The 13,511-nt window shown below is 34.1% G+C and overlaps 1 protein-coding gene and 1 long non-coding RNA gene across 4 annotated transcripts; both read right to left on the bottom strand.

Annotated features, from left to right (window-relative positions):
- Positions 1-661: 661 nt before the first annotated feature.
- On the bottom strand, positions 662-1,954 carry LOC133689477 (transcription factor ORG2-like). The gene is made up of 3 exons (XM_062109335.1): positions 1,601-1,954; positions 860-1,216; positions 662-751 (listed from the first exon to the last, which is right to left on the bottom strand). Exons 1-3 carry the CDS (start codon positions 1,907-1,909, stop codon positions 662-664), a joined length of 756 nt encoding a protein of 251 aa, XP_061965319.1. The 5' UTR covers positions 1,910-1,954.
- Positions 1,955-3,720: 1,766 nt separating this feature from the next.
- Positions 3,721-7,377, bottom strand: LOC133688389 (uncharacterized). Of its 3 annotated transcripts, none has more exons than XR_009841135.1 (4): positions 7,055-7,377; positions 6,615-6,713; positions 6,166-6,517; positions 3,721-4,990 (listed from the first exon to the last, which is right to left on the bottom strand). It is a non-coding gene; the product is annotated as an uncharacterized LOC133688389 (long non-coding RNA). The 3 variants fall into 3 exon arrangements; XR_009841134.1 differs by having other exon boundaries at positions 3,721-6,266; positions 6,427-6,517; positions 7,055-7,375; XR_009841133.1 differs by having other exon boundaries at positions 3,721-6,517; positions 7,055-7,375.
- Between the last annotated feature and the right edge of the window lie 6,134 nt (positions 7,378-13,511).

Here is a 13,511-nt window from a genome sequence, read left to right on the forward strand (position 1 = left end):
AACTAGGAGCGACTACTTAATTCCGACACCGCAACGTGGAGCACAAACGTGCAACAAGTCTTAGTTCATTTTGCAAAATGATGAAATTTTCATTTATTTACAAATTATAGAAAATAAAATCTTGTAATCAATTTGAAGAGGAAAAAAAAACGACAAGTAAAATAGTAATCAGTTTTCTTGTTTCAATCTAACATATAAATCCAACTTTTTCTGTTGCTGTTGTCGTTGCTATTGGTTCGGTTTTTCTAATCTTTTCTAGCCACCTGCTTAATGACTCGTGTATCCCTCTTTCTCATTATTAATAAACAAATTTTATCCCATTCACGAAACGAAAAATAATAATAATAAATTATACTTTTTATCATCATATGGATATTGGAAGAATAATATGGGATGAAGAGGGAAAATATTGTTAATTAACTTGTTATTTCCTTACACAATATTGCATGGGGATGTTGGTGGGAGATTTTGAACCATCAAAGTAAAAATATTAAGAGAAAATTAATCAGTTGAGATTTCTTATAGATTTTATAAGAATTGTATAGTTAGGATTGGATATTTAGTTTTTTAAGTTAGCTTTTAATTAGTATAATGTGATACACACACACACACACATGTAACTAGAACATGAAGTTGGAATATGGATCGAAACCCTTGAGTTTTATAGAAAAAAGGTTTCCCTCTTCGTACATAAGGACAAAAGCTTCTCATTCAAAGCCTCGCACTCTAATGTGCAATTTCCTTCCATGACCTGTAATTTAATCCACAAAATAAATTAGCTAGAATCTAAACTTTAAGAAAGACAGAAACAAAGGGACACGTATATAAAACGTACGTGAGCAAATTTTGTAATATATACCTGAAGATGTAAATGGTAGAAGACGTTGCCTCCAAAGGACTCAAAGGAAGAAGAATTTATTAGAACAAGTCCATTTTCCTCTAAATTAAGCAAGATTTCTGATATTGGACTTTTAAGGACCTTGCAAGTGGAAATTTGAACGACAACTTCTCTATCACCAAGCCGGCTTGCCGATACCGATGATAAAGAGCTATACATGGTGTCTTTTCTTTGATTTTCTTGATGAATTAACTCATCTTGCCTAGATAGCTTTGATAGAAGCTCCTCCTTCCTTTCGATCTGTCTCTCCACTTGCTGTTGAAGTTCCGGTATGTACTTAAGCACACGTGATATTGTGGACGGTATGCTTAATTTCTTCTACAATGGTATCATCACAGAAGTAAAAGTTAGCATGCAAAGAGAGAGAGAGAGACATTCAAAATGCTAGAGGATTTAGGCACGGCTATTCAACAAGTCTGAGGGTCATCCTGTTGTTACATATATTTAGAATCTATCTAACCTAATTTTAAAATTAAACCAAATAAAAGTTAATTTAATTAAACTCAATCAATACAGTTAAAAACTTAGTTTGATTTTTTTTAAAAAAAAAATCAAAATAAATACAATGTTTTTTTTAAAATTAAAAAGAGCTAACCTGTCTAATTCATAATTCAAATCTTGAATGGAATATTAGATCAAGCCGGGTTATGCGATCAAATATTATTTAATAAATTTGAATTTAGAGTTAACTCAGAATAGTACCATTCCATCGGAAGCTGGAAGAAGTGAACGGAGTGAAGAATACAAACTGTTGATCTTCTTGCGACGATCACGTTCGCTAGCGTTGTGGTTAAGCTTCTTAACCATGTTAGGATCACCACTTCCACTATAGGCCGTGAATGAGGTGGAGCGATCAAGCTCTCTTATATTTGGCTCATGAGATGCAGGGAAGTGAGTGAATGACCCTGGAGTTTCACAATCTCTAAAGCTGTAGTTTTGTTCATGGCTTATGGGTTCCTCTAAGGGCCATCCAAATGTTGAAAACAAAGCAGTAGGAGAAAATTCTAACATTTTGGATTAGGTTTTAGGCTTTTGAAACTTAACCAGTTTGCTAAGCAAGTGAGATGATCGATGATACCTTATCTGTAGAAACTCAGAACTCAAACACATACAAATATATAGATACCTTATCGTTTGTTACTAGATGGAGGAAAACTCATTAAATTAAAATTAATGTCCAGGTTTTTTTAATTGATACTTTATATTATAGCAAGAGGACTAGGAAAATGAGATTTTACCTAACTTCCTTGCCTATATTCTATTTACATGGTGTGGTACCAATTCTTTAGGAATATGCAATCATATTTGTATAGAAGTATATTAAATTAATTATATACTTCTGCATGCATTAACTTTCACAAGAAAGTATGTGAAAATATGGCGTGGTGTGCATATAACTGATATGAAATGTTTAGCATGTAGGTTTACAGACTAGATTGACATATCTAAATCTAAAAAGAAATCTTGCTAGTGGAAATGGATATAAATTTTAATCTTATTATTTGATCAAACTTAAATTTTACAAGTATGTTCTATAGACTAAATTGTATAGGGTGTCAGCCGGCAAGAACTCGTTGAAGTTGTTTTCATGCTCAAATTTGGTGTGGAAGTTACTGATTCAGAATTTTCTTTATTTTTCTTGCTATTTTCATATAATTCCTTTCTTAATTAGGTTTGAAAATTTTATTTAATTCAGCTTCTATTAATTAGCTAGGTTTAGATTGCTATTTAAACATTTTCTACGTTATTTGTAATAGAATTATTAGCTTTCACAGTTTAAAAACTTAGAATTCTTTCTGTAATTTTAGGATTTATGAAACTCTAGTTTCTTTCATCTTCGCTATATACTACATTAAAACATGGAATTAATCATGATGCTATTGAAAAATTACACCTTATATGAAGAACGAATCTTGGTCGAATTCCAATATATAAATTCCTTATATTAATTTGTATTATCAGAAGTGTGTGTGTTTAATTGGCTGGCTCAAATGGATGACACAAATGACGAAGGAGCATCCATTTTTTATCTCAAGATTTGAACAAGTTGATGGTGGCACTGTCTACTAGCATATACTATGATCTATGCAACAATAATTAACAAATTCATAAATGGGATTAATTATAAGGTGATGATCTCACAAACCAAATGGAACAAATATATGGAAATTGGTGAGCTCATGAGTGACATGTTCTTCTCCCTCTCTTAGTGGTTTAATACGGAATTAGGAAATTAATTACTCCAATGTATGAGCAGCTCCAACAGTCTAGGTTCGGTCTTATCCACATATATAGCAGTGATGTCTCTTTTTGCCATTATTTATATTCTGCTTCCGAGGAGCTTGTGCTCCAAAGGTTAGACTCATGAGGTGATTGTGAAATGTGTATGGCATGCACGAGTCCTAAGAAACATTTGTGTATCGAAACCACGAGCTTCCCCAATATATTATTCGTGTACATGAGCTTGCCGTGTGGAGGCAGGCAGCTTTCTCATTCCCAACCCAAGCCTTCCAAGGGATTTTTTAAAAAAATTATTAGCATGATATAATCCAAGACTTTTGGTTTTTTCCCAAGTCAGAGTTTCTAGAAACCAGCTAATTAGGCATATCCCCTGTTTTTTATTATTATAGAAGTTGAGCTACAAGCTCTTTTTGAGCAGTTGCCCTCTCTTTTTTGTGCTTGGACATTCCATGTTTAATCTTGTCAAAATTCATAAAACAAACTCGATTGAATAACTTGGAGGAGGAAGAGAAAAGAAGGATCAGACTGCCTGTAAGGAGAACTCTACTTGTATGGAATTAGCAATGATAACAAAGATGGGATGGATCAGACTGCTCTTTAGAGATTCAATGATTCATGTAAACATAGCCAGAGATATACAAAATCATATTGTCGCTAGCTTGTAAAATCACTTGACATGATACACATCTCGAAAGAGGTAAATTCTAGATACTTTTTTTCCAATGGCAGGAAGGCAATGCCTTCGACTGAACCAAAGAAATTAATGTGTTTTAGCTACTCCATGCATGTACAGAGTATGCTCAGTAGATCTATCCTATCGGCAAAAGAACTTCCAATCCCACGACAATGAATGATGATCTTCAAAAACCAAAATTGATAACATGGAAAGAAATATTTTGATCAGGAACATCTCCGAGGACTGTCACCGCCTACACTGATTACAATCTGGGTTTTCATCTTTGCCACGCTGAAAGAGGGTAAAGGCAGAATTCTTCTGCAAGAAAAAGAAAAGTATTGTTTATATGGTACAGTTAAAAGTTGCAACTCTCTCGAACAAAACTGCCCCTCCAGAAGGGGAGAAAAAATGGCCATGAAATTTTTCTCTCTCTATATAGAGGTGAAGAAACAAAAATCAACAGCAAAATCTCAACAGCTAAGCATTCAATTGAATAATTTCACTGTACAAATTTTTCCAGCTCATCTTGTGATTGTGCTCGTTGTTTGCAGATCACCAATAAGCAGCTTCCAAAATCAATACAGCCAAAGCTGAATGTGAGTCATTACTTTTATCCGAACACAAGATGTTCAGTGCCGGCCTCATCTTCTACCCCTCCCCCTAGTACTCCCTCCTCTTCTATTGCCTCTAAACCCTGATCCAGCAGGCTTCAGCCCTAATGATTGGATTCCACTCCTCTTGTCACGCGGTGTTTCTTTGTCCTGTCATCCCCCACCCTCTTTGTATGTGGCTGAGCTTCGTGTAGAGAATAAAATTTCACGAGATCCTCCTGGTCCAAACTTTATGTTATTTCAGGCAAAGGTCTGCAGGTTATCTCCAAGGGCTGCTGCTTTCTCTCCAAGAGGAAGAGAGTCCTCCTCTGAAAGTGATACGCGGTTCCAGAATGCCAAGAGAATTTGCTATCTAAAGGGAAGAGAAGTCTAGCTAAGAGAGTTTGCTATCTTCAATTCAAGATATGCATAATCAGGGAAACCAATCCCTTGGGCAGAGATGACACTGAATAAAGAGGTGACCCATCCCAAGGAAAGAAGTGAAACTGGATATCAGTCAAAAAACAAACTGATAAGCAGAGTTCCTAATCCATCATCAACTGAATCAAAGTGATTTTCCTAGACCTGGCATTATGATCCAGAAATAAATGTTCAACTGGCATATCAAAGAACCCACTGAAAAAGCATATGAATTACTAAGAGAGACTTAAGGATGACTATCCACTGTTTTCAGTTAGCAATACGTTGCACCAATAGATTGATGGTTGACTTATTGTCCTTTATGTGATTGTACTTCTTGTCATTTCATTATTGATACATCTTTTATTTGAAAAAGAAGAGACTTGAGGCACTGCAGAGGACTCATACTGACACTGAACTTGTTCCTTATTTGCCTCACTTTGTTCTTTCGCTTTCTGCGAACAGAGCGAACCTCTTGTATCTCATTTTTGAGTGAGATCCTCTCATCAAAAGGCAATAAAGCACTCCTCCAGCGTAAAGTTATATGATGCAGTCAATGCACGGTACAAAATTAATCCCAAAAGTTTGGAAGTAACTGTCAAACGTTTCATTCAACCCTATCCTAGTTGGATATTCACCTGTTTTTCCCTCTATGATCTCCCAAGGCACTCATGTTCATGCCATGAGTAACTTATTCACTAAAACATTGGGCACTACCCAAGAGTCACATGACCTTCGATCTAGTCTCAGTAGAGCATTTCAAGTTAATACATCCTTACATCAAAATGAGCTTTCCAAGTTCTCAACAAGCTTTAATGCATTTCAAATTCTTCAACATTATCTCATCACCGTGCAATGTGTATAAATGTTTGTAACTTTTAATTGAATGTGAATCACCTAAAATCAAGACTCCAACTACTGGCAGGGCTTAGAAAATTCTTTCCTCTTTCAGTTTCATATCAGACAAAAATCCTCATTATGATGTCAGCAACTACGATAAGTTTGTACCACACTTCTCATTATGTTCATATAAATCAACTAAGCAATACAAAAATGATAATAAATGCCAGTAAAGGCTAAATTAACTACTTGCTTTATAACCTCTATATCCCCTCTACCTCTAGGCACTATATTGGACCATCCATTAACTACGAGGGCCTTACATATGTTACCTTTGTTCCCTTTAATACAACATAAAATCTACCTGACAGAGAAGTCAAGAAGCATAATAACATTAGCATGTCAAGGAAATGGTTAGCTGTATGTAGCAATACATGAAACAAAAAACAAATCACAATATGAAACAAAAGCATAAATACTGATAAATCATCAATATAAACCTTGGAATTCGCTAAGTGTAGTGTTTTCCATATTTGGCGTGTAGGCAAACAGAACGATCAGCACATCAAAATGCAAGCTTTGAATAGTCATCATCCAATATCTACACAAACAGAAAACAAATCATTGCCTCAGTAATGCATCAAAAATCATGGCAAAACTCTACACTCATCCTCCCAAGTAAAGATGATGACGGCTGCCAATGCCACAAGGAGCGAATTACAATGGTTTCATAGAAACAGTATGTTAAAACTTCAGAAAACCTGAAAATCAATTATCTCAGAATCAAAGTGTCTTTCAAACTTCAATGCAAACTCTCTTAACTCATACACTTTTATTTGCGGTGGGTAATTCCTGCATTTTAGTTAAATTAATTAGCAAATCATATTGCAGGTACAGTCGTTACCTTTCAAAAATTTCTCATACAAAATAAAACTAAAAAATCATTTACCCGACGCAATAAGAAATTCTCCATCTGGGGTCACTTTAATTCTACTCGTAGCGGTTGGAAACGTTAGATCCTGTACCAACTCTATCTTTTACTGATAATCTTAACAACAAAACAAGAAACACAGCAACAGAAAATTCTTGTCATTAATAATTTGCCAATATCTTTTGAAATAAATCTCACTACCGCAGTTTATTCACTTCTCAAGCAATTAAAAAAAAACAGCCCTCATTGATTTCGAACCCGAAACTGCATAAATTGTAAACTAATTTCAAAAAAAAAAATTCACTCTGCTGCATAAACTCATAACTTCACATCAATTCAGCATTAGAACCAAGGGTTTAAGCTAGGGTTTAACAGATGAGATCCAAAAAGTACACTTGAAAGCTAATAAATAACTCTCAACAACTAACAAGAAAAGATGCAAAGCAAAAAAAATGTACGTTTATCTTTGCGAGAAGGACGTTGCTTTTTGGAGCTAACCCACGAAGCAGGATTACGTTGCCGTGAAGAAACCATGTACATCTTCACTCCATTTATGGACGTCGGTTTCAAGCCGCTTGCTTTCGTCGCCATCTTTGCTCTCTTTTTAGCTATTAAGCTAAACCCAGTACTGCAAAAGGGCTTTTCTTTTCTTTTTTTGCTTTGGCTTTGTCGACTAGCTAGCGATGGTTTCTTCATCGGAGGTGGAGATTGCCGCTGGTGTTTTTGCAGGTGTTTTAAGAGCAGGTAGTGATGGTCGGTTTTTTTATAATACAGAGGTGTTTGGTTTTGTTGACAACTATATTCTAGTTTTACGATGAGTTAAACTACAAAATAATCCCCTAAGTTTAGAAGCTCTGTCAGTTCTCTCCCAGGATTGCAATTGTTTTAATTACCTCCTTCAGGTTTTGATAATTTTTTTTCATTCTTATGCTTATATCAAATTTATTTTCATATTTTGTGCTCAATTATCTGCAACACTGTTATGAATCTAGTTGGTGAACTTAAAACTTGACAAATTCAGGATCTAAATTAGTCCGGATTGAAAAAAATAAAAGAAGAAACAAAATTAGTTAACTCAATTAAAATCCAGGTTAATTCGCTAATCCGAACCGGACATGAACAAAACCCAGATTCTGGAGGGAGGCCTAGCCCTTGGCATGTTGCCAATATCCCTCTTCTCAAAAGGCAGTGGAAACGAGACATTCAAAAGCTTGTGTAATAGTTATGGCCAATCCTCGGATAACTGCTCCAGCATCAAAAGCCAAGACTGTCCTGAAGGTATGAGAGTAGCCCCTAATGAGGAGCATAAGCAGGAGTGGGTTCCTGGGAAAAATTCAACTGTTTAAGTCATTTGAGGTTCTTTCACTGCCTGATCAGTTGGAACTTGGAAGGAACATCATCTTGTATGCTGTTAATATCGGACAAGACTACATAAGTTGTGGCTGGGGATGTCTCTTGTGCTATGATTGAACTCAATATTCCTCCTGTTATGATCAATGTTAAATCATCTCCAAGGAAGACCAGATTGGATGCTAGTGGAGTCAATGCCATCTTACAACAATTGAAAAAAGAAAATCAAAAGCTAGGAAGGAAAAGTAAGAAGAATAGCAAGAATGCTCAGGCTGCGAGTCGCTGAACGACAGTCGAGAGTAAAGTTTCTTACAACAATTGAAATGATTTAATCATTCTCGTAGGCAAGATGAGGTCAGTAGATTGTGTTTTAAGCTTAAAATTTGTTAAAAAATCATCTTTAACTTGAAAAATTAAGGTGTTCGTTGAGGCTAATGATTTTATATTATATTTTAACATAGTTATTCTAGTAAAAACTTTTGGGCATGAAATTTATTTACACCACTACCTTTCAAATTCTTCATTGCTTGATTATTAACAACTTTATTTAAACCTAAAAGCTCAAAGTTATTGAATGATTTCCAAAGAATAATTTTATATTTCTTTGATTTTCTTTGTTCTTGGTAAGCATAGTCAATTTGTTCACTGTCAAATACTTGATGCATCAAATAGCTATATTTGTCTTTGTACTTTCGTACATGGCTCTTGCATCTTACGTGAAAGGAACAAGCTTTATGAAGAAGTGAAGGTTCTAAGTGGCAATCTACAGCAGTACTCTCCTTAGGTGTTAACTGGTGATTTCAACATTATTAGAGGCCCTCATGAGACTACATCAGAATTTGACTGTTCTATATGAGAAACGGAGGGTTTTGATATTCTGCTCAAGCTGTTAGACGTTCATGATCTTCCCAGTGCTGGTCTTTTCTTTACATGGTTTCACAAGTAAATTGTGAGTTTCTGATCACAGCCCCAAGTCTAATTAAAACTAGTTATACAAATACCTAACTGCCTGGGATTTTCACAGTAACATAGATCCAGATTATTGTAGAGGGCTATAGTGAAATCACTATTTTACCTCTCAACTCACAAAAAAATTGTGTTTGTTTAATGGGTGAGATTGTTTTTTCATAGGGATTTAATTGTCATTGTTGGTCAAGTTAGTCTTTTCTGGCAAAAATAAAAAGTCTAAATACTATAATGCCCTTAAAATATAACTTGCTTTCGAAGGTTTTTTTGATATTTGGTTGCACAGTGAACCAAACAAGAGCTTTATGGTTTTTTTATTGTTGTTTTTGCATTAAAAACAATACAAATGAGGGTTCGTTTAGTTTTTTCAGAAGTATAAAATTAAAAAAAAAATGCAAGATGTCTTGAGAGAACACATTTGTGCGTGAGACGAAGACACTACATTCAAGCAGCGTGTGACACATTATATGGTGGATAAAAACATCATATTATCGTGTCAGCAGCTCTAGAAAACAGCGGTGTTTTCATTGGACTGACACATGTATTGTTGTTATTGATGGTTTGGAAACAGTTAGATTTTATCTTTTCCTCTCTTTTCTCTCTCATAGGCTCAGGATGAGTGCTAGACAAGTAAAAAAATAAGTGCATCCTCCTATTTGATTTTCATTTTAGTTATAATCTTTGTTTTTTTTTAATCTTTGATTATTTGAGATTTTTTTTAATTTTATCGTTTTAAATTAAGTTTTGTTGAATTTTTATATTAGATTTGACCCTTATTTTTTCCGTTGTTATTTTTTTCTTTTCATTTTCAGCCCTATAAAATTTAATTTGATTTGGTCTTTATATTAAATGTAGTCTTTATTTTTTTAATTAATATTTTTTCTTTTCGGTTTCATCCTATGAGATTTTATTTGGTTTGGTTTTTATATTAGATTTGGTCCTTTTTTTAATTGTTATTTTTTATATTATTTTTCTAATTAATTTTTGTTTTGTAATTTCATCTCTCATCATTTTATCTTTTAAGAAATTAGGTTTTATGATTTTCTTTGTTTTCTTTTCACTGAGGAGTTATCCCGATCTAATGACTTGAACTGTTAAGTTGACAAGTCAACTTGTGTGGGCTTAAGGCTTTTTTTTTTTTTTTTTTGCTTAGAATTGTTATTTTTCTAATATTTTTCATCTCATGATTCAACATTCATCAGTGAGTTAAAAAAAAACATTAGGTTATGTTATTTTCTTTGTTTTATTTTTTGTCGCATTATCCCGATTTCATAACCTAACCCATAGGCTAGATGGTTGGCCCAAGCAGTCTCAGGTCTTTTTTAATTTATAATTGCTATTTTTTCTTTTTGTATGGTTGATTTTTTTTTTCAATTTAATCCTTTAACATTTAGTTAATTGAGAATTAAACTTCATGATTTTTCTAAATTTTTTGTTTCTGGTCAAATAACTCAGGTTATGAGCTTAATAGATTAAAAAGGGCTAGCATTGATTTTTTTTTTCACTTATTTTCTTTTCTTTCTTTATCATTCAACATTATTTATTTTCTTTTAAAAAATACTTTTATTAATTGAGCATCATCTTTTTCTTCAAAAATAAAAATTACTCAACCAGCAACAAAGTGCGCATTACATCGCTAGTTTTAATACTAGTTCTCCTCCTAAACCCTGTAGATTTTGATTATTTTTTTTTTGGTAATACATGAAAAGTTCAGTTCTATTGTTGCTGAGACATGGAGAAAACAAGTGGATGGATGGCCTATGTTTAGAATTTGGCAGAAGCTTAAGAATTTAAAGCCTCCTTTGAAGAATCTGAATGCTAATTTTTATGGGAATGTTACAGAAACGGTAAGAAGAACCAGAGTGGATTTGGAGAATACAAAATCTCTTCTAATGAGCTCTCCTACAGAAGATCTAACGAGTAGGAAGTAGCAGCTCTCTGCTCTTCTAGTAAGTTACTCTGCGGCAGAGGAATCTTTCTTTCAACAAAAATCAAGAGTGACTTGGCTACAAGGAGGAGATGTTAACACAGGTTTTTGCCGTAAAATGACAAGAGCTAGAAGATCTAGGAATGCTATTTCAATTCTTCATAACAATGTAGGTGAACAGATCACTGTTCCTGGGAATATTCAGAATGAAATTCTGAATTTTTATCAGAACTTATCTGGCAAGGCTGACGAGGTACTTGTATTTATAATTCATCTCAAAGACTCTAACTAATAGGTTGAAGAGATGCTTGCCTTCTCTCATTAGTTTGAATCGATCTGCATTTGTAGAAGGAACAAAGATTGGAGTTAATGTTATGCTTTCTCAGGAGGTTGTGAAAGGCTACCGTGGGAATAATTTGACACCAAGAAGTTCTTCGATGACGGATATAATGAAAGCTTTTGATTCAGTAGAACGGAAGTTTCTTTTCAATGTGTTAATGGGATGGATTTTCCGACTTAGTTTTTACATTCTTAAGGAAGTTTTGATTCAGTTGAAACCTTGTGTCACTTCCCCAAAATACTCTATCCTCATCAATGGTGGCTTGTGTGATTATTTTTAAGGCAAAAGGGGGCTTAGGCAAGGGGATCCAGTCCCCCCTTACCTTTTTGTCATTGCTATGGAGATTCTATCGTGTACGCTTAACTCAGCAGCAGCCATCGGGGGACTGAGATATCATCCTAAATGTAGGAGAGTATCTCTCACCCACTTGTGCTCTGCTGATGATTGGATGGTATTCACAAAAGGGCCTTCAGAAGATTTGCAGGCTATTAACTCCTTTTTCTTGAGGACTCTCATCATCTTTCCCGGTTGAAATGTAATCCTGCAAAGAGTGAGCTCTATCATGCTGGAGTTTCTGATGATTTAGCAGAAAGATTGAAAGAGGAGTCGGGCTTCAAAGTTGGTCTACTTCCAGTCAAGTATTTAGGCGTGCTTTTAATTTCTGGTAAGCTTGATTACAATGATTGTAGAATTCATCATTGGGCCTCAAAGTCTTTATCGTTCGCTGGTACACTTCAGCTTATATCCTCAGTTATCTTTAGCATTGCCAACTACTGGTGCAATTATCTCTATTCAGAAGTAATTCTCAATGATCAATGGATTTGGCCTTATGCTAGATCTTGGTTGATATTCAAGCTTCTATCTGTGGTATTATCTCTCCATCTTCATCCAGTGAAGATAATGTGGTTTGGAAAATTGACACCGGATGGAATATTTTCTAGGAGAAGCATGTGGGATTTTAACAGGATAAAGGAAGCTTTGATGATAATGTGGGTGATAACACCTGAAGCAAAAAAGAAGCTTTGAATCAGTTATTTTGAGAGTGGCATTGTGCAATTACATTTATCGCATCTGGCTTGAAAGAAACAAAGATTTATAGCCATTGTTAGCATAACAAAATCAGACAACAAGCATTGTGAAAATTCAATGGAGATGCAAGGTTGCCCAAAGCTATTGGAGTAGTAAGGCAGAATCCTCTAACAATGCTCCTTACAATGCTGCCCAAAATGCCTACAAAATTGGCTTTTTTGGTGGAGAAAAGTTAGGAGATAAAGATGTTTCAATGGTAACAAATTCAAGTTAGAATGGTAGTCTAACAAGATAAGGAAACTGCTGTCATTCACCCGAAATAAAGGGACTCTGTGATACCAAATGAGACCTGACGAGGCATGGAGGCTGCTTCATGTCCTTGTTCATGCAGATCAAGATAACTACTAGCAACATATATGAAGATAATCCCCAGTTGTTAGCTCTTGGAATCCTTGTATATGTCATCTTCAGTACCCTTTAAATGCTCTGCTTTTGTTGCTGTAAGTTAATATGGCATTGTATGCTCACGTTCTTCTTAAGAAATAAAACCAGAACAAAACTTAAAATCTTTCTCACATCTTCGGTTTTTTCTCACATCTTCAGTTTTTCTTCTGCCATGAGATTACCAGCAATTCTTCTCTAGTCAAGCATATCCAGAAATGCCTATGCAAGTCTAAGATTTTACAGGAAGTTGCTATCAATCCAAAGTACTCCCTTCTTTGTAGCCTATTGAATTTTTGTGACTTGTGAATGTTTGGATATTGGTTTTTCCTTTAGTTTTCTTTGATTAACTTTTCAGGATAAACACTTCCTGTTTTATAAATGATTGTGCAAATAAATATGATCATACGTACCTTTAAAAGGGAGTCTTTTTCTTTATTATCTTAAATAAATTTTTTTTATTTCTTATAAAATAGTGTTAAATAACTTATTTAACTTAATAGTTTAAGTTGTTAGGTGAGACTCTAAGATATGATTTATATTATTTTCTAACACATTTTCTCAAGTAAAAATTCTTCAGATTTGAAACTTACACAAACTCATACTAACTTATACTTAATTTTTATTAAATAGATTAACCGTTTAGTCATCAAAACTCTAATACCTTGTCAAAAAATTATCTTACCCAAAAACTCAAATTATTATACAAGATTCTAAAATATCATTTATATTATTTTTTGAAATGATAATTAATCATGTTAATTTAAAAATATATATATGTCCTAAGGATATGCCTTATTAACTATAAACTTTACGGTCTACAAGCTATGAATATCAATACTTATTTAATCAAATAGAGATA

This window comes from Populus nigra, chromosome 3 (assembly GCF_951802175.1).
Source record: "Populus nigra chromosome 3, ddPopNigr1.1, whole genome shotgun sequence".
Classification (NCBI taxonomy): Eukaryota; Viridiplantae; Streptophyta; class Magnoliopsida; order Malpighiales; family Salicaceae; genus Populus; species Populus nigra.